Below are 20,802 nucleotides of genomic sequence, written 5' to 3'. Positions count from 1 at the left end.
AGCTAGAACAATTAGGGCCGCTACCTGAAACGGTGGGGGCACACGGACTTCCACAAATTTCAGCAACAAGCCATGCTTCTGCTTCTGCCAGTTTGCTAACTGGAGCAGCCTCAGGTGGGCCATATGTATTATTTTCTCTGTTCTCTCGGTTTTTGGACGAAAATTGGGCAAACGTTGCCCAGCCAACGATGGATGGTAGATCTCTTCCGAGGTGTTTCGATTCACGAGGAGACGGCACAGTCAGCCGCCACTTTCTAAAATCCCAGTGCATTGCAAACCGTCGGGTCTAGTGGTAATGGCATGATGAAAGACTTCGACAGACGAGCATTGACCGTGGGCATCAGAAACAGTACATAACGACCTCCACTCTAGAACGAAACACCAGAAAGTCAACTCATCCACTATCCCACAATCATTCGGCCACAACGAATCGACTACAAAGAAACAACTGGTTGTCAAAATTTTAACAAATCAAAACACTTTCTTCGGTTTTCAGACATATGTGATAACGCCTTAGTCGCAGGTTAGCTTCAGTGGGTATGAAATTTGGTCCCACATCGCCCAGCTTGACGTTAACAACTCTGTATATAATCTCTGGCGCTGCCTCCCCCCATCCTACGATCGCAGCCCCACAACTCCAGTTTTCGGGCTGAGAGGCCCAGTAACGACCCTGGGCCAACGGGGGGAGTGGGTATGAAATCCTATGCGAAGTTGCGAACCGCCGCCTCAATTGCTGTCAATTGAGTTTAAACAAAAGACAAAAAGGTTGATTTTCCTTTTCTTCCTCTCTCGCGGTCGGCTCGGTCCTTGCCCGTTCAGATCTGGATTGGAGTCGTGCCTCTGGCACTGAAGGCATGGCTCCCAGATCTGACCAGAAGAACTCAGTTGAAGGCGCTGAAATCAAAGATGGAATGGACAGTCCTCCAGGTGAGGATAGAGATGGCGCTCTCAGTTGAAGACCCACATTCCCAGAGGTCGAAGAAAATCGAAGAAGATGAACAGTAATAAGACAGAGAGACAAAAAGGAGGACGAGGAAAAAGAACGATGGTAAAGTCAGAATGTTCGATGGTCGTCATATAGCTTCTTGTACAAGGTCAAACGTGGGCATCATGTGGGAGAAGTCAATATTTTGTCGTTTCGATATGGCATCGACTGCACTGTCGGTGGACGGTCGTATCTTTGCCGTTAAGTTTTGTTTTTTGTTTTTTTTTTGGATCGAAATCTTATCATCAAGTTAGTTATGGTAATTTGTTGCTTTTTCTTTAAACTTTTTTTGTTTTTTTTTTCCTTCTTTTAAAACATTCTTTAAACGTTTTGCTATTTCTTGTTGTCAATTTTATTTTTCTTCTTTTATAAACAAGGAATATAAATAAATAAAAAAACTTGATTTTGCATCAGCAGTCACAGAGAAACTAATTTTGCATATTTTAAACCAGGGTTTGCTAGTATCTTGGTACTCCTTCTAAATGCGCGAAGCTTTTCGGTTGGCAACTATTCTTTCTTTTGTGAATATTCTAAAATATGCTCATTAGTGCCATCCACCAAAAGATATTTCCATTTATGGTGGACAAAGATTTGGTGGGGTTTGGGGTTTTTCCCAAAGTGGAAACAAAATAAAAAGCATTACGCGTTATTTATTGTCAAATTCTAAGAAAGAAAATTGACTTCTCATTACTTCTAATTATGGGCTTTACATTCAATGTCTTTGAGGTAGTGATTTTTGTTTGATCTCTGCATTTAAAGTTCCTTGCATGGACTTTGATACAATTATAGCTCATGTTATTTCTCTGCTCTAGTTATATGATGTGCTTTGCCAACCACTGCATGACCGTCAACCGCCAATCGCCGCACGATCGTCCATCGCTAACTGCCGCATGACTATCGCATGACTATCGCACGATTGTTGCACGATCATCGCACGACCACCGCACCACCACCGCACGACCGCCGCACAATTGCAAACTGTCGGCACCGACCGCCGCCCACAGCCCACCGGCAGCTACAGTTGGCATCGACAGTGGATTTCCATTTGTTGAATTTGTAATCTTTGGTTCCACCCTTTGGTATCTTTGAGTAATCAGACTTCTTTGTGCATCAAATATCAATTTCTGATTTTCTTATGGATGCTTAGGTGTCAGCAGAAACTATGATCGGACTAGATGAGCAGACCAAATGTGCACGGATTGTGAAGGTTGGTGACCTGTATTTCTGCTCGATCAGTGCTCTGAGGAATATGAGATTAGCTGTTTTTCCTTCACTTTTAATTAACTCAAAGACTGTTATCTTTCATTTTCCATGATGATGGGGGAACTTAGTAATGGACTCTATCTTTGATAGGTTTTTGAGGATGCTTACAAATCTTCATTGAGCATTGTCATACTTGATGACCTTGAAATGTAAATTCTGTTGATTTCCATTAGTTGATGTCTATTGTCATCCTTGGCATTAAAGGATCATTTTGACTCGAGTGAATTGCTTTGCAGGCTACTGGAGTATGCTGCCATTGGGCCTCAGTTTTCGGAGTTGATAGCTCAGACATCGTTAGCCCTTTTGAAGCAACGTCCTCCAGAGGTTGTTTCTTCTCCCCCGCCTTGTTTCTACAAATCGATGTTGGTGTGGGGAGTGATTATCCTTTTCTATGACCTCTCTGGAAGTGAATGCTGGAATGCTTGAAGGTGGATGAGTGGGAATTGGTTCCCTTTCCCCATGAAATGATAACTAAGATCCATTTCATTGGCATTGTCTGCTGCCATGTTGACCTTAGAATGATTGGCTAGTTTGCTTGTCCTGTTTGAGATGGAGAAGTGGCGTAGTTTGTTTTGCTGTATAAAGCAACAGAGGGAGTGCAACCTTGGTTCACGTGTTTGCTCAAGGCTGTCCTAGGGGAAGATACTTGTGTAATATTTGGATGCATCGAACTTGGCATTATCATATACCGATGCACTTTAGTATGAACAGATGATCTGTGAAATTTTATAGGTAATTTTGCTTTCTAAGAACTATGAGTATGTACGTGTTTCCCTGTGTATTGTGATTCTACTAATAGTATACTGGCTGTTTTTATTTCTACTGATGTAGTCTGTGGTTGCTGACTTACAAGGTTTGATTTTGGTATTCTTTGAATTTATAAACGAACCAGCAGTTTTCTACTGTATAAAGCAACAGACTGAGTGCAACCTTGGTTCATGTGTTTCCTCAAGGCTGTCCAGGGGGAAGAAAATTTTTTTATACCGATGCACTTTAGCATAAATAGATGATATATAGAATGTTATAAGTAATATGCTTTGATTAGTTAGGTATTAAGTTATGTACGTGTTCCTCTGTGCATTGTGATTCAATGGTATTGTACTAGCTGTTTTTATCTCTCCTGATTTAGTTGGTGGTTTCCAACTTGCAAGGTTTGATTCTGGTGTTCTTTTCACATTACTGAATTTTTTGGCTTATTATATACATACATTTGGCTTTCTTTTTTCCAGGGAAAGAAGCTTCTCGTGATAGGGACAACAAGTCAAGTGAGTTTCTTGGATTCAGTTGATCTCTGCAATGCCTTTTCTGTCACTTACCATGTCCCCACATTGAAGACAGAGGATGCAAAGAAGGTAAACTGCTGTAGATGCTATTTTGGTGTCTTTCTGCTGTTCTTCATATCTCTTCTGCTGGAAAACTGAAATTGAGGAGAAGAAATGTGCAGCAGTCTTGTTTTCAAGACAATTATATCTGCTTTAGAAAACCGGTTATTTGTTGACTTCACTCGTTTCTGATTCCCTTGCAAACATTGGGTGTCTAGAGGTGCTTGTATCTAAAGCACCCTTTATCAGATTTCAATTCAAGATGAGGGACATGGGAGTAACCATTTGGATTAGCCTAGACATTGTGAATTTTGAGGAATCTGATATTCCCGAGCAGAGAAAAATGATAGTAACTTTGGAGTCCCTAGCTTTTCTGATTGCTTCTCTTTTTTATTTTTCCTCAGAAAGCAGGGGAGTTTGGGTGGGTAAAGGGATTGGGAGGGGATGGGCTGGTTTATAAATAAGTCATGTGTTCAATGTATGAGAATAGTTCAGATCTCATTCAAAGTGCTGGATTAATAATATCTCAGATGGACTTCATCTAATCGACTGGGAATCTGGTTTCTCTTGCAAGTTTCCCGAAGCAACTTCTGAAAGCAGGAGTATCTTGTTAATTAAGTCGTGTCAATCCAAGATGTGGATGTGAAGCTTTTGACATCACCATAGAGCTCCATATGTATGTATGCATGACTTGCTTTCTGACTTGCTTTCCTTTTTCCCCTTCAGGTGTTGGAACAGCTGAAGGTTTTCTCTGAACATGACGTTGATGCAGCTGCCGAGGCTCTAAATGATGTAAGATTTTGATCTCTCAACTTGTGCCTTCCTATGTTTTACTGTGTTAAGAGTGACAATGTGCAACAGAAATTCATTGAGTTGCATAATTCAGGACTTGGGAGTTTAAGATATCTTCGTTCTTCATGCTGTTTTCCGATCCATTTTAGTTTGCCTGCAAATGGAGCTATGTGGAGTTTGGAGAGAGTGAGAAATTTCTAACTCTGTTTTGTGATGCTACTTTTCTTAGATACCCATCAAGAAGCTTTACATGCTGATAGAGATGGCGGCCCAGGGCAAGCATGGTGGGGCTGCAGAGGCCATCTACTCTGGTAGAGAGAAGATCAAGATTTCTCATTTCTACGATTGCCTTTAGGACGTCGTTCGTTACTAAGATACAGCTGACCACTGCAGCGTCCCATATGACTATTCTTTTCACTTGACAATTGTTGACACCTAAAAAAAAAATTAAAAATTAATTAATTAATTATTGCATGTAGATTATCTAGGTATTTAATATAGTATTTTAAATGGAAGATGTTTTTACTTTAAAAAAAAAGAAAAAAAAAAAAAAGATTAAAAAAAAAAAAAAAAGTTGGGGCCAATGATCTAAATGTGACTAGCCAAGCCCAGGAGGTTAGATTGGAATTCAAATGGTAAGTTGGGGCCAAAATGCAATTTCCAAAAGTTGAGGGACCAATTCGCAAATTTTGCAAAATTTGCGCCCGAGCCCGTAAATCATCATCTTGGTCACCAATTAAGTTGAAATTGAATTCGGGCCAACTCGAATCAATCAAATCGAGCGAAAAAGACCAAATTTGCCTTGAGTTGGGTATTTTCGGATAAAAAAATGGCTAAGTTTGAGGGACTTTCTTGCAAAATTGGGTGGGCACAATTGCAAAATCTGGTTGAGATCTTAAACTACTATACATTTACTTGCTAATTGATCAAAACCGCAGCCAAATTAATGGATTAAAGCACTCAAACTAGTTACCAAAACCCAGCCCATGATTAGGTCTTAATTCGGAGCTGCTAAGTAGGCATATTGGTGGCCCCACCATATCCTCCTCACCTGCCCAACCAGCCCGATCTCTGCACGTGATGGAATACCATCATTGGTACTGCAAGTGGACAAGCATTGGTCAGAGATAAGCTGCTGCAGGCACGGGAAAATCGCACCAAATCCGGACACTCAACAGCTGCGAAATTTGAAAATTTTGGCTAAGTCAGAAAGTGGGTGAGCTGGGTCAGTTGACAGGCTTGGTAGGTGGACAAAAGGCCGACCAAAAATCCTCCAATTCGGGGGATAACGTCAGGGAAGCAAGGTATTTCGAGGGAGGAGAGAGAGGAGACGAGAGGGAGAGGGGAGAGCTCGGAATCGTCCCCCAAAGAGGCCCTCAGAAGCAACTCCAGAAAAGAAAACCCAGAAATTCCAGATCAACCTTCTGAGAGAAAAGTGAGATTTTCGCAAACTTGCAGCCAAAATTAGCCAAAACCTTAAACTAGAGAGTGAAACTTCACTCAAAGATATTTCCATCCATAGGTCGCACGTCCAAAATGGAGATCGGTAAGGCCTCCTAAAGCCCCCCGAAACAGTGCCCTCCTGTCGGGCCAAGAAAGTCCGAAAATTTTTCTAAGTGTCGAGACTGGTTGGTCACGAGTGAGGAAAGCCAGTGTTTTTGAGAAATTTGAGAGACAAATGAGGAAAATATTGACTTTTATCCCAAACTAGAATACATATAGTTTGGCGTGGTGTCAATGTTTCCAACAAAATACGTCTTGAAGTCTAATGTTAGAGCTCAACGAAAACCTTCGTTGTCAGTTCGTTTTTTTGCAGATCTCATTTCCAGTTGAAGAAGCCAACTTCCACAGGCCCCCGAGGATAATTTGTCGGTTTCATCGGCCAAGAACCACTTGAAAAAGAAACTAGGAAGCAAGGTAAGCACCCTAGATATATTTATTTTCGAGTTTGAGCATGTTTTGATCATGAAAATCAAGAGGAAAACCAGCTCGAAAAACTGATTTCTGAGGTTGAAATTTTTCTAAGTGTTTGAAATCTCTTCAAGAGTGTTGCATGTGTGCTTCTTGGAGAGGTCGTTTTGATGTTGTTAGGTGGGTCATTCTCTGTGATATTTATTGCATTTGAAAGCTCATGTTACCTACTTTCACTCGGATCAAGTAATGTTTCCTTTAGATCTCGTATGCGATGAGTGTTGGGGCTTGAATATGGGCATGTAACCTGTTTGTTTGACTTGGGTTCAAACCCAGATTTGCAAAATCAGTTCAAACCCGTGTATTTGAGGATGATTTTAGCTTGGTTCTAGTGTGTTTTTAGCTATGATTTCTATCTAATCTTGTTCTTTGCATGTGGTAGTATAATCTTAATACTTTAGTTCCACATGAGATTGCTTATGAGTGAGATTGAAGGCTGCAAACATGGCTCAAAGAGGCTATTGGGGCTAGTTTAATGCACACCAAGTGTTCGACAAAATGTCCAAACTAAGCTTCGATCTTGAAACGGTCGATTTGAGCTTGATTATTGTGATATTCATGTGCTGTGTTACTCCATGTTAGCATAGATCGGTTTAAGGAATTATTATTATTATTTTATTTTAAATAATAATTAAAAAAAAGAAAAATATGAAAATTTCAAAAAATATCAAAAAATGTTAGATAGCATCAAATTAGGATATAAATGACATATATGAAATTTTCCTAATTTTAAAAGTCATTTTCCTAATTTAATGCTATTTTGGTATTTTATAACCATTTTTGTAAATAATTCATTTTGCGTAGATTAAAACTATTTAAAGTAATTTCATGCATCTAGAGTAATTTCATGCATATTTAAATTTTCATTTTGCTCATGGGGGTCCTGTCTCGGGGCGTGATAACAAGGCCATGTAATATTATTTGCTCGACTTGTATCGAGTTCACCTTTTCCGCATTTATTTTCAAGTCATTTCAATTTCTTGAATGTTTACTTACGCGCCGCTTTTCATTAATTTGAATGTAAATTTCTCTTCTAAATTATGTTAGGATTAGTCTAGACATTAAAAAAAAAAAAAACTACAAAAACATTTGCATTGACACTTAGTGGTTTCATAAAGATTATAATTGGTAATCAAGATTGTATGGCCATTTAGATAAACAACTTTCCAAGTTAGTGGTACCGCAAGGGCGTTAATAGAAACATTGGCGTAAACAAGTCCCCGTTCTTAGAAATCTCTGGTTGCGTAGGAATCAAGACAACACTCCCGTGTCTTGATTGGTTTCTAGTCGACCCCAATAGGCTAGTGGCGACTCCTAGAATTACATAGGTTGTTAAGAATTAAAATTCAAAATCCAATGTTACGCGAGGTATGGGCTTGGGAGAGCCCGCGCCTAATCTAGGGCCATTGGTCCGCCTCTTTAGGCAAATACCCCTAAACCCTCTTCCTTTTCCCCCGGACGGAAAAAAAGAGGTCATGACAGCTTGGCGACTCCACCGGGGACTTGGTTGCAAACCTTAGAGGACTTAGGCCGTAATAACTTGGTTGGTTGTTCACTAACATGGTCTTCATTTGATAGCGCGTGTCAAAGTCGCGTGGAAAACAAGGTTAGTCCGCTAACAATGTGTTAAATGTTTTTGTAGGTTTGGAGTAATAAGGGGTGGAGTGTTTGTTAACCCATCTCTTTTGTAGGGAGGCGTAGGAATGTATGCCTATATGGATGAAATTGAAGTGTTGTTTGGATATCAATCGATGTGTGTGCCTTTATACTTATCTTAGCACTACACATTTACACACACAACCCGCGATCTAAAACCCCGATCGCATTAGGAAGCCCATAGAAGGTGCCAAAAGATGGAACCCGTGCGGGGAATGACCCATGGTTATCCACTTTTGGTCCCGCTCATTTTGATTAATGATAAAGAGAACTGTCCGACGTAAGCGCGGAGTGGGGAAAACTCTTTTGATCTAATCAAAATGGGGACTTTAAGCCTTTAGAATTCCACCTTTATGCGTCAAACCTCACAAGTTTACATCCGCATGTCTATGTGATTGAAAAAAAAAATGTCTCTTCACCCACTTTGTAAGTATGATTTCTCCATCTACTTGCTCAATTCAAATTGAAATTTTCATTTTTTGAGATTCGCGGAAATCAATGGAATGCCCTTAGCGATATAGGCTTGGCTCTCACTCTTAATAAATAAACATTTCAAATACCTTTGATCTAACCCCATAAAACAAATGTTTTTGTTTTCAATTGTGAACTCAAAGTCACATTTTGTATAGAAATTCTTCCAAGTCAAGATTACATTTTGGGGCATAGAATTAAAATCAAATTTTCAATAAAATTCTTTCTTGGTCACATTTCAAAAAAAAAAATTCAAATCCCATTTTGTGTATTGATTTCTCAAAATAAAAATCACCTCACCTTTGCATGAGTGAAATTACAAATTAATCTTTCAAAATCAATGCCCCATTTATGTATGAAACTTTTGAACAAGAGTGGGCATTCAATTGATAGCCGCGGATCGATCATTTAATGAAATCTCCTCTTACTAATAAAATCTTGACGAAATACCAAATTCTCATAAGTGGATACTACGGAGAAGGTATCATCGCCTTGATTTCATTGTAAGAGGCGGCTTTATTGAAAGATCAATTTTTCATTCATATACCGACATTATCTTCCTTTCGCAGGTCATGCGTGACAACCATTCCTTGAACTCCTCTTGCTTGGCCATGCCAAAAGTGGACTTTAAAGCTAGGACAAGAATTGTGCTTATTATGCTCCTCTACGAAAGAGCTTCTTGTACTTTATCCTTGTCATTATTCCTATTAGGAACCGTGTTTTGCGTTTTGAGTTTTGATTGTGAACCCAATCAAATGCTTTTGTAAATCATACAACTCACATTTTCTAATAATAAAATTAGAGTTCATAAAAGTTATATTCTTTAAAACACTTGAAGTGTTTCAAACGGACCCTCTATGGGCTGAGTTTTATGCCTTAGCTTCAAAATGTGTGAAAATGAGTTTCAAGAAGAACTTGCATAATACTTTATCTCTTCACTTAATCGCTTTTTAGGTTGATCCGTAGAACGATGCTTTGATGGGGTAAGGTTGTAATCGTTCCAATAGGGATTTCTTGCGCAACAACTAACTTAGTCATCCATTTTTGTCAAACAGGCAAAATGGCGGTTTTGTTCAAGATTGACAAAAGTGCGGGCCTTTCCCTAACAGAGCAAGTCATGAGATGCACCAATTCATGCTCATTTATGGGCATATTTGGTTGAGCCATGAACTACTTGAATATTTTCGCAACATATGAATTCAAACATTGTGATTAAGTGTGAAAAGAATCATCAATGCCTCGAAGATCACAAATCTACTGGTCTAATGAAGTTCCACATCCTGGACAACCTCATATTAATTTGACATTCTTCGTGGAAGAAGAAATTTGTAGACATTCTTTGGCAACAAACTACTTCGTTGGCTGCGAACAAGAAGCATATGCAATCCCTACACTTCCAACGGTTTCTTGGCATCCAATCCTGTATGGAGATGATTATTGGTGGTATGCAAGACAACACTTCAAAATGTAGATGTACACAAGCAAGAATCGGTCATCAAATGTTGCCTTCAAATAAAAGGTGGTAATCGTTTCAAGTTAAATTCGATTTATTTTAGGAATGACTTGTCCTTGCACTTTGTGCAGATTTTAGTGAGGCAAATTACTGGCAAGCAACAAGATTACATTGGGAGGACAACCTGGTCTAGAATCACACGATCTCTAAAAAAAAAGGGTGTGTTCGTTCCAAAAGTCAAAACAACTCATTCATAAACTGACATAGCCACCCATGCTTACAGATTGTGAAATGGGAAATGCATTGATGCAGCAAAAATGGCGAAAATCACCTAGCCTAAAAGGGATACGGGAAACCAAGTAAAGCATGAAGGATTCAAATGAAATGAAGATTCATCAATCCAACATAATGAAGCTGCATATGGACAAGTTATCTAACTCAATGTGGCATACATTCGACCATAAGGACAATATCTCCCTTCTTCCACAAAGATACGATGAGATGCGGAATTGCCCGACTTTAAAAAGGGTGTACTTCGTTCCTAAACTTAATGTACCTAAGAGTGGAAATAATACATTGTTTCCATATGTGTAGGAAATTTTAATTGGGGCAGATGGCCATAAAATGGATCGGGGGCATGCAATGCCTGAGTCACCCGACTTCTAAAAGGGGAAAATTTCAAATGGAATAGACATTTGCCAAGTGAATCACTGTCAATCATGAAAGCAAATCCCTCTCCATAGCCAAGGAAACGAGATGGAACGCAGTCATCATATATGCCGTAAAAGGAGTATACCGTTCCTAAAATGAATCACGTCGAGTATGAAAATAACATATTCGTCTCTTTTTCCTTGTAGTTGATGAATGGGGCAAATCACTTCAAAGTAGAGAGCAATCTCACCCATGAGCAAGATGAAACATAGTCAATTGATTCAGCACGAAAAGGGAGTATCGTTTCTAAATTAGTCCAATTCAATTTTGGAATATAAGTAACATGCCCTATCTCTTGTAGGAAAAGGTGCACATTGACCGTTGGAGCAACACCTTATACCAAGAAGGCATGTTAAGGCCTAACCATCCATTTTGATGGAATAAATGGAGTAAAATATCCACGAAGCAATGCCCTCACATGTCGAAACAAGGAGTACCCCTCTCCTTTCATCTTTGACGCCCACTTAGAATGAGTGGATTGATAACACCATTTGAAGGGAGATCTTCAAGGAAATGTTAACACCTAAAGAGCAAAGGCACATGAAGAGGAAACACAAGACATTTAAAGTCAGATGTAGGAGAAGGGTAATTCGGTATCGTTTCCAAAATGCCTCATCTAAACTTCATTTTTGACGTAGTTCCTTTGTTTAACAGGAAGCGTTGGTATTCGAGGAACAAAATCGAGAAATTGATTAAGCATAATCTATATCGACAAAGTAAGCATGTGGAGTTAACACATGACAAAGTCACCTAAGTTGGCTTAAAATATGTGTCGTTCTAGAGCCGGTTCAATTAAATAAAAAAAGAAGCGCCCCATAGACACTACCAGCGCTTCGGCCTGGTGGTATGGGAATGAATGAACGGTCCGAGAGGTACGGGGTTCGATCCCCAGAAATGGCAACAAGGTTGCCATGTAAAAATAATAATAAATAAATAAATAAAAACTTTTTCATCTCTTATTTTTGCAAAAAGAGGGAAAATGCTTGAACTAATGAGACCAAAGACCGAGAATCTCTTCAAGCCTTAAAACAATAGGTTCATGTTGTTGTTTGCTGCCCAAATGGTGAAATTAACCAAAGGTAATGTTGTATCGTTCCAATTTTACAATCCCGAGGATTCATGTACTAACACATTCCTTTTGTTCTTCGTAGGGTCGCCGACTACTAAGGCAGGTAAGTACCCTTCTTCTCAAAATCAAATGGAAAACAAATGAAGAATTTCCATTGCAAAAAAGAACATTTATTGTTTTTCAAGAAACAAGCACAAAAAATGGAAATTGAAGAAACAACTTTTCCACAAAGTTTGCAAAAATCTTCTTTACCTTTAAATTGTCCATCCACTCGATGAATAGCTCATTTTGAATCAAAATTCCCTATGGAGATTAATCCACTCAGATGATCTCAACAAAAATGAAAGGCGATGTTGCTTATGCCAAGCGAGAAACACTTAGGATGAGGAAAGGCAACCCATTTCCAAACATGTCCTTTAAACACTCGGAATTTGAGTGAAAAAGAAAGCTCGTGTTGTTTGAGGTCAATGAATTCATTCGCAATAGGTACATAGATCAAGATGATAAGAGGCATTTCTTTCCTCTATCATACACACTACAGGTGACAATAGTTAGCCCATTCGAGCCTTTTAATGTGAAGAATTTTCTACAAAATACCCTTGTCAAGAACCACCCTACGATGGGGCAATTATGGAGGTTTGGGTTGACATTATTTGGAGAGGAAAGATGAGAAAGGTTTCTTTACTCTCACTTGCACAAATCTTTTTTGTGGTAACTTCAAGTGAATTCTTATGGAAGCTCGAAGCATCCCAAGGTGAAGAAGAGCATTCTTTTCTCTACCCAGACACCGATACCCTTTGCTTAAACCATATTGAGCCTAACTATTCATTTCTAAAACCCGAATGGTGATTATCTCCCCACATCGGGGCGGGGCACATGATTTACCAATGCATTGGTGTTTATATGAGGATATGAAAAGCATCTTGAAAGTCCCAAGAGCTCAAAAAGCTTGAAAGAACAAAAGTCAAGTGAAAATTAAGGGGCATGAAAAAGCAGTGTGCCTAGTAAAAGCAAGGCCAATGCCCACAAAAAAAAAAAAAAGGGAGAGAGAGTGGAAGAAAAACAATTGCATCAAGAGGAATATCTTTGTGAAAGCAAAAATGGCAAAAAAAAATGCCTGCATTGAAAAGAAAATCATTGCAAATGCAAAAGCCATTATGTTAAGATGATTAGTCAAAGGACTTTCGAGACAATTTGAATTCTAACCATTGAGTGCTTTAAAAAAAATGGATGATATGGTAATGATGCCATGATAATCACCAACTCTCAAATCCCTCTTCGAAAAAAGTGTTGAACCTTTTGAGCCTTTCACCAATCCAACATTACAACCTACTCCCCAAAGTCTCTTCAGATTGGGATGATTCAAAGTGGAAATAAGGACTTCCTAAAGAAGATGCCACTCGAAGAAGTGAGAGTAAGGTTGTCTTATCTCATCTTAAGGTTTCTTGACTTGTAAACCCGGCGGAGATGTCGATCAGTGATTAATTCATTTCATAGCCAATGATGCTTATCCATTGCTAAAACCATGATCAAACCTGCACTACGGTCCTTCTAAAAGACCTCTTTGATTGGTCAATGTGTACTTATTGCAAATGATTCAAAGCCTTGCGCACTGGAAGAGTGAGGTTGAGTGATCAATTTATTTCCCACATGAACAGATGGGATCAAACAGCCATTTTCTTGAAGATATGCGAGAAGCCCTTTCTGACTAGGGATCTTCGCTTGGCATACTTAACAAACCTTTCTCATAAGTCGGGTCATTTCGACAAGGACTTTTCTCCCAAGAGAATTTGACGATTAATGATATCATTCGAGCGTGATGACAGTTTTGCGAGTTTGTCAAGTTGTCGGAATTAGTTTGATTTGTTTATGCAATCATTGTTTTCTCATTACCGATACACTTTTGATAGTGTTTCTAATGACATGTTGAAATTGACCTCATCTAGCATGCTTTCGCTACTAGAATACTTGTTATAATGAATACTATTTGATGTGCGTATCCATTTCAGAATATTCTCGAATGACAGTTCCTCCTCAATTTCAAAGGGTTCATGGATTAGCCTTAAACCATGCATTTTCAAAGGTTCTTGGTTATCCAAAGGGTTCATGGATTAGCCTTAAACCATGCAATTTTCAAAAGGTTCTTGGTTATCCTTAAACCATGCAATTCAAAGGGTTCTTGGATTAGCCTTAAACCATGCAATTTTCAAAAGGTTCTTGGTTATCCTTAAATCTTGCAATTTCAAAGGGTTCATGGGTTAGCCTTAAACCATGCATTTTCAAAAGGTTCATTTTGCAAAAGGGTTCTGGGTTAGCCTTAAACCATGCATTTTCAAAAGGTTCTTGGTTATCCTAAAACCTTGCAATTTCAAAGGGTTCATGGGTTAGCCTTAAACCATGCAATTTTCAAAAGGTTCTTGGTTATCCTTAAACCTTGCAATTTCAAAGGGTTTATGAGTTAGCCTTAAACCATGCATTTTCAAGAGGTTCTTGGTTATCCTTAAACCATGCAATTCTAAAGGGTTCTTGGATTAGCCTTAAACCATGCAATTTTCAAAAGGTTCTTGGTTATCCTTAAATCTTGCAATTTCAAAGGGTTCATGGGTTAGCCTTAAACCATGCATTTTCAAAAGGTTCTTGGTTACCTTTAAACCATGCAATTTTCAAGGGTTCATGGGTTAGCCTTAAACCATGCATTTTCAAGAGGTTCTTGGTTATCCTTAAACCATGCAATTCCAAAGGGTTCATGGGTTAGCCTTAAACCATGCATTTTCAAAAGGTTCTTGGTTATCCTTAAACCTTGCAATTTCAAAGGGTTTATGAGTTAGCCTTAAACCATGCATTTTCAAGAGGTTCTTGGTTTTCCTTAAACCATGTAATTCCAAATGGTTCATGGGTTAGCTTTAAACCGTGCAATTTTCAAAAGGTTCCTAGTTATCCTTAAATCTTGCAATTTCAAAGGATTTATGGGTTAGCCTTAAACCACGCATTTTCAAAAGGTTCTTGGTTATCCTTAAACCTTGCAATTCCAAAAGGTTCATTGGTTAGCCTTAAACCATGCACTTTCAAGAGGTTCTTGGTTACCCTTAAACCATGCAATTCCAAAAGGTTCATTGGTTAGCCTTAAACCATGCACTTCCAAAATGTTCTTGATTACCCTTAAACCATGCAATTTCAAAGAGTTCATGGGTCAACATTAAACCATGCATTTTCAAAACACAATTTCAAATGGTTCATGGGTTAGCCTTAAACCATGCATTTTCAAAAGGTTCTTGGTTACCCTTAACCATGCAATTCCAAAGGGTTCATGGGTTAGCCTTAAACCATGCATTTTCAAAAGGTTCTTGGTTATCCTTAAACCTTGCAATTTCAAATGGTTCATGGGTTAGCCTTAAACCATGCATTCTTGGTTACCCTTAAACCATGCAATTTCAAAGGGTTCATAGGTTAGTCTTAAACCATGCACTTTCAAGAGGTTCTTGGTTACCCTTAAACCATGCAATTCCAAAGGGTTCATAGGTTAGTCCGAAACCATGCACTTTCAAGAGGTTCTTGGTTATCCTTAAACCACACAATTCCAAAAGGTTCATGGGTTAGCCTCAAACCATGCATTTTCAAGACATAATTTCAAAGGGTTCATGGGTTAGCCTTAAACCATGCATTTTCAAGAGGTTCTTGGTCATCCTAAAATCATACAATTTACACGGTTAGTGGGATTGCCTTAAACCACACGGTTAGTGGGACTGCATTAAACCACAAGGTTAGTGGGTTTGAGGTTAGTGGGTTTGCCTTAAACCACACGGTTAGTGGGACTACCTTAAACCACACGGTTAGTGGACTGCCTTAAACCACAAGGTTAGTGGGACTGCCTTAAACCACACGGGTTAGTGGGACTGCCTTAAACCACACGGGTTAGTGGGACTACCTTAAACCACACGGTTAGTGGGACTGCCTTAAACCACAAGGTTAGTGGGTTTGCCTTAAACCACACGGTTAGTGGGACTACCTTAAACCACACGGTTAGTGGACTGCCTTAAACCACAAGGTTAGTGGGACTGCCTTAAACCACACGGTTCGTGGGACTGCCTTAAACCACACGGTTAGTGGGTCTGCCTTAAACCACAAGGTTCGTGGGACTGCCTTAAACCACAAGGTTTGTGGGTATATCCTTAAACCACAATTTTCAAATTGTTCATAGGTACATCCCTAAACCACGCTCTTCACATTGCATTTTCATTTTACTATTGTTAAAAAAAAAACAAAAAAACAAAAAAAAAAAAAAAACAAAAAATTAGGTGTCACGTTATCTTTGAAAGAAATCTCTTCGAGCTTCCTTGCAAAGAGGGGCAGCTGTTGACACCTAAAAAAAAAAAATTTTAAAATTAATTAATTAATTATTGCATGTAGATTATCTAGGTATTTAATATAGTATTTTAAATGGAAGATGTTTTTACTTTAAAAAAATTGAAAAAAAAAAAGATTAAAAAAAAAAAAAAAAAAAAGTTGGGGCCAATGATCTAAATGTGACTAGCCAAGCCCAGGAGGTTAGATTGGAATTCAAATGGCAAGTTGGGGCCAAAATGCAATTTCCAAAAGTTGAGGGACCAATTCGCAAATTTTGCAAAATTTGCGCCCGAGCCCGTAAATCATCATCTTGGTCACCAATTAAGTTGAAATTGAATTTGGGCCAACTCGAATCAATCAAATCGAGCCAAAAAGACCAAATTTGCCTTGAGTTGGGTATTTTCGGATAAAAAATGGCTAAGTTTGAGGGACTTTCTTGCAAAATTGGGTGGGCACAATTGCAAAATCTGGTTGAGATCTTAAACTACTATACATTTACTTGCTAATTGATCAAAAACCGCAGCCAAATTAATGTTAAAGCACTCAAACTAGTTACCAAAACCCAGCCCATGATTAGGTCTTAATTCGGAGCTGCTAAGTAGGCATATTGGTGGCCCCACCATATCCTCCTCACCTGCCCAACCAGCCCGATCTCTGCACGTGATGGAAGACCATCATTGGTACTGCAAGTGGACAAGCATTGGTCAGAGATAAGCTGCTGCAGGCACGGGAAAATCGCACCAAATCCGGACACTCAACAGCTGCGAAATTTGAAAATTTTGGCTAAGTCAGAAAGTGGGTGAGCTGGGTCAGTTGACAGGCTGGGTAGGTGGACAAAAGGCCGACCAAAAATCCTCCAATTCGGGGGATAACGTCAGGGAAGCAAGGTATTTCGAGAGAGGAGAGAGAGGAGACGAGAGGGAGAGTAGAGAGCTCGGAATCGTCCCCCAAAGAGGCCCTCAGAAGCAACTCCAGCAAAGCAAACCCAGAAATTCCAGACCAACCTTTTGAGAGAAAAGTGAGATTTTCGCAAACTTCAGCCAAAATTAGCCAAAACCTTAAACTAGAGAGTGAAACTTCACTCAAATATATTTCCATCCATAGGTCGCACGTCCAAATGGAGATCGGGAAGGCCTCCTAAAGCCCCCGAAACAGTGCCCTCCTGTCGGGCCAAGAAAGTCCGAAAATTTTTCTAAGTGTCGAGACTGGTTGGTCACGAGTGAGGAAAGCCAGTGTTTTTGAGAAATTTGAGAGACAAATGAGGAAAATATTGACTTTTATCCCAAACTAGAATACATATAGTTTGGCGTGGTGTCAATTTTCCAACAAAATACGTCTTGAAGTCTAATTTAGAGCTCAACGAAAACCTTCGTTGTCAGTTCTTTTTTTTGCAGATCTCATTTCCAGTTGAAGAAGCCAACTTCCACAGGCCCCGAGGATAATTTGTCGGTTTCATCGGCCAAGAACCACTTGAAAAAGAAACTAGGAAGCAAGGTAAGCATCCTAGATGTATGTTTGTTCGAGTTTGAGCATGTTTTGATCATGAAAATCAAGAGGAAAACCAGCTCGAAAAACTGATTTCTGAGGTTGAAATTTTTCTAAGTGTTTGAAATCTCTTCAAGAGTGTTGCATGTGTGCTTCTTGGAGAGGTCGTTTTGATGTTGTTCGGTGGGTCATTCTCTGTGATGTTTATTGCATTTGAAAGCTCATGTTACCTACTTTCACTCGGATCAAGTAATGTTTCCTTTAGATCTCGTATGCGATGAGTGTTGGGGTTTGAATATGGGCATGCAACCTGTTTGCTTGACTTGGGTTCAAACCCAGATTTGCAAAATCAGCTCAAACCCGCATATTAGAGGACGATTTCAGCTTGGTTCTTATGTGTTTTAAGTTATGATTTCTATCTAATCTTGCTCTTTGCATGTGGTAGTATAATCTTGATACTTTAGTTCCACATAAGATTGCTCATGAGTTGAGATTGAAGGCCGCAAACATGGCCCAAAGAGGCTATTGGGGCTAGTTTAATGCACACCAAGTGTTCGACAAAATGTCCAAACTAAGCTTCGATCTTGAAACGGTCGATTTGAGCTTGATTATTGTGATATTCATGTGCTGTGTTACTCCATGTTAGCATAGATCGGTTTAAGGAAATTATTATTATTATTATTTTAAATAATAATTAAAAAAAGAGAAAAATATGAAAATTTCAAAAAATATAAAAAAAAATGTTAGATAGCATCAAATTAGGATATAAATGACATATATGAAATTTTCCTAATTTTAAAAGGTCATTTTCCTAATTTAATGCTATTTTGGTATTTTATAACCATTTTTGTAAATAATTCATTTTGCGTAGATTAAAACTATTTAAAGTAATTTCATGCATCTAGAGTAATTTCATGCATATTTAAATTTCCATTTTGCTCACGGGGGTCCTGTCTCGGGGCGTGTTAACAAGGCCATGTAATATTATTTGCCCGACTTGTATCGGGTTTACCTTTTCCGCATTTATTTTCAAGTCATTTCAATTTCTTGGATATTTACCTACGCGCCGCTTTTCATTAATTTGAGTGTAAATTTCTCTTCTAAATTATGTTAGGATTAGTCTAGACATTAAAAAAAAAACTACAAAAACATTTGCATGGACACTTAGTGGTTTCATAAAGATTATAATTGGTAATCAAGATTGTGTGGCCATTTAGATAAACAACCTTTCAAGTTAGTGGTACCGCAAGGGCGCTAATAGAAACATTGGCGTAAACAAGTCCCCGTTCCTAGAAATCTCTGGTTGCGTAGGAATCAAGACAACACTCCCGTGTCTTGATTGGTTTCTAGCCGACCCCAATAGGCTAGTGGCGACTCCTAGAATTACATAGGTTGTTAAGAATTAAAATTCAAAATCCAATGTCGCGCGAGGTATGGGCTTGGGAGAGCCCGCGCCTAATCTAGGGCCATTGGTCCGCCTCTTTAGGCAAATACCCCTAAACCCTCTTCCTTTTCCCCCGGACGGAAAAAAAGAGGTCATGACAGCTTGGCGACTCCACTGGGGACTTGGTTGCAAACTTTAGAGGACTTAGGCCGTAATAACTTGGTTGGTTGTTCACTAACATGGTCTTCATTTGATAGCGCGTGTCAAAGTCGCGTGGAAAACAAGGTTAGTCCGCTAACAATGTGTTAAATGTTTTTGTAGGTTTGGAGTAATAAGGGGTGGAGTGTTTGTTAACCCATCTCTTTTGTAGGGAGGCGTAGGAATGTATGCCTATATGGATGAAATTGAAGTGTTGTTTGGATATCAATCGATGTGTGTGCCTTTATACTTATCTTAGCACTACACATTTACACACACAACCCGCGATCTAAAACCCCGATCGCATTAGGAAGCCCATAGAAGGTGCCAAAAGATGGAACCCGTGCGGGGAATGACCCATGGTTATCCACTTTTGGTCCCGCTCATTTTGATTAATGATAAAGAGAACTGTCCGACGTAAGAGTGGAGTGGGGAAAACTCTTTTGATCTAATCAAAATGGGGACTTTAAGCCTTTAGAATTCCTCCTTTATGCGTCAAACCTCACAAGTTTACATCCGCATGTCTATGTGATTGGAAAAAAAAATGTCTCTTCACCCACTGTAAGTATGGTTTCTCCATCTACTTGCTCAATTCAAATTGAAATTTTCATCTTTTGAGATTCGCGGAAATCAATGGAATGCCCTTAGCGATATAGGCTTGGCTCTCACTCTTAATAAATAAACATTTCAAATACCTTTGATCTAACCCCATAAAACAAATGTTTTTGTTTTCAATTGTGAACTCAAAGTCACATTTTGTATAGAAATTCTTCCAAGTCAAGATTACATTTTGGGGCATAGAATTAAAATCAAATTTTCAATAAAATTCTTTCTTGGTCACATTTCAAAATTCAAATTCAAATCCCATTTTGTGTATTGATTTCTCAAAATAAAAATCACCTCACCTTTGCATGAGTGAAATTACAAATTAATCTTTCAAAATCAATGCCCCATTTATGTATGAAACTTTTTGAACAGAGTGGGCATCCAATTGATAGCCGCGGATCGATCATTTAATGAAATCTCCTCTTACTAATAAAATCTTGACGAAATACCAAATTCTCATAAGTGGATACTACGGAGAAGGTATCATCGCCTTGATTTCATTGTAAGAGGCGGCTTTATTGAAAGATCAATTTTTCATTCATATACTGACATTATCTTCCTTTCGCAGGTCATGCGTGACAACCATTCCTTGAACTCCTCTTGCTTGGCCATGCCAAAAGTGGACTTTAAAGCTATGACAAGAATTGTGCTTATTATGCTCCTCTACGAAAGAGCTTCTTGTACTTTATCCTTGTCATTATTCCTATTAGGAACCGTGTTTTGCGTTTTGAGTTTTGATTGTGAACCCAATCAAATGCTTTTGTAAATCATACAACTCACATTTTCTAATAATAAAATTAGAGTTCATAAAAGTTATATTCTTTAAAACACTTGAAGTGTTTCAAACGGACCCTCTGGGCTGAGTTTTATGCCTTAGCTTCAAAATGTGTGAAAATGAGTTTCAAGAAGAACTTGCATAATACTTTATCTCTTCACTTAATCGCTTTTGTAGGTTGATCCGTAGAACGATGCTTTGATGGGGTAAGGTTGTAATCGTTCCAATAGGGATTTCTTGCGCAACAACTAACTTAGTCATCCATTTTTGTCAAACAGGTAAAATGGCGGTTTTGTTCAAGATTGACAAAAGTGCGG

The 20,802-nt window shown here is 38.8% G+C and overlaps 1 protein-coding gene across 1 annotated transcript in view; it reads left to right on the top strand.

Annotated features, from left to right (window-relative positions):
- The first annotated feature begins 1,920 nt into the window (after positions 1-1,920).
- LOC120293491 (vesicle-fusing ATPase-like) overlaps positions 1,921-20,802 on the top strand; it is a 28,545-nt gene continuing 9,663 nt past the window's right edge. The window contains exons 1-7 of the mRNA XM_039312943.1: positions 1,921-2,041; positions 2,133-2,192; positions 2,339-2,397; positions 2,485-2,572; positions 3,478-3,600; positions 4,297-4,362; positions 4,592-4,783. Coding sequence (XP_039168877.1) covers positions 2,148-2,192; positions 2,339-2,397; positions 2,485-2,572; positions 3,478-3,600; positions 4,297-4,362; positions 4,592-4,717 — 507 coding nt within the window. The 5' untranslated portion in view covers positions 1,921-2,041; positions 2,133-2,147 and the 3' untranslated portion in view covers positions 4,718-4,783. The remainder of the gene's footprint in view (positions 2,042-2,132; positions 2,193-2,338; positions 2,398-2,484; positions 2,573-3,477; positions 3,601-4,296; positions 4,363-4,591; positions 4,784-20,802) is intronic.

The sequence above is a fragment of the Eucalyptus grandis genome, chromosome 5 (assembly GCF_016545825.1).
Source record: "Eucalyptus grandis isolate ANBG69807.140 chromosome 5, ASM1654582v1, whole genome shotgun sequence".
Classification (NCBI taxonomy): domain Eukaryota; kingdom Viridiplantae; phylum Streptophyta; class Magnoliopsida; order Myrtales; family Myrtaceae; genus Eucalyptus; species Eucalyptus grandis.
Note: the sequence above shows the minus strand (reverse complement) of the source record. Positions and strands in the feature narration are given on the sequence as shown.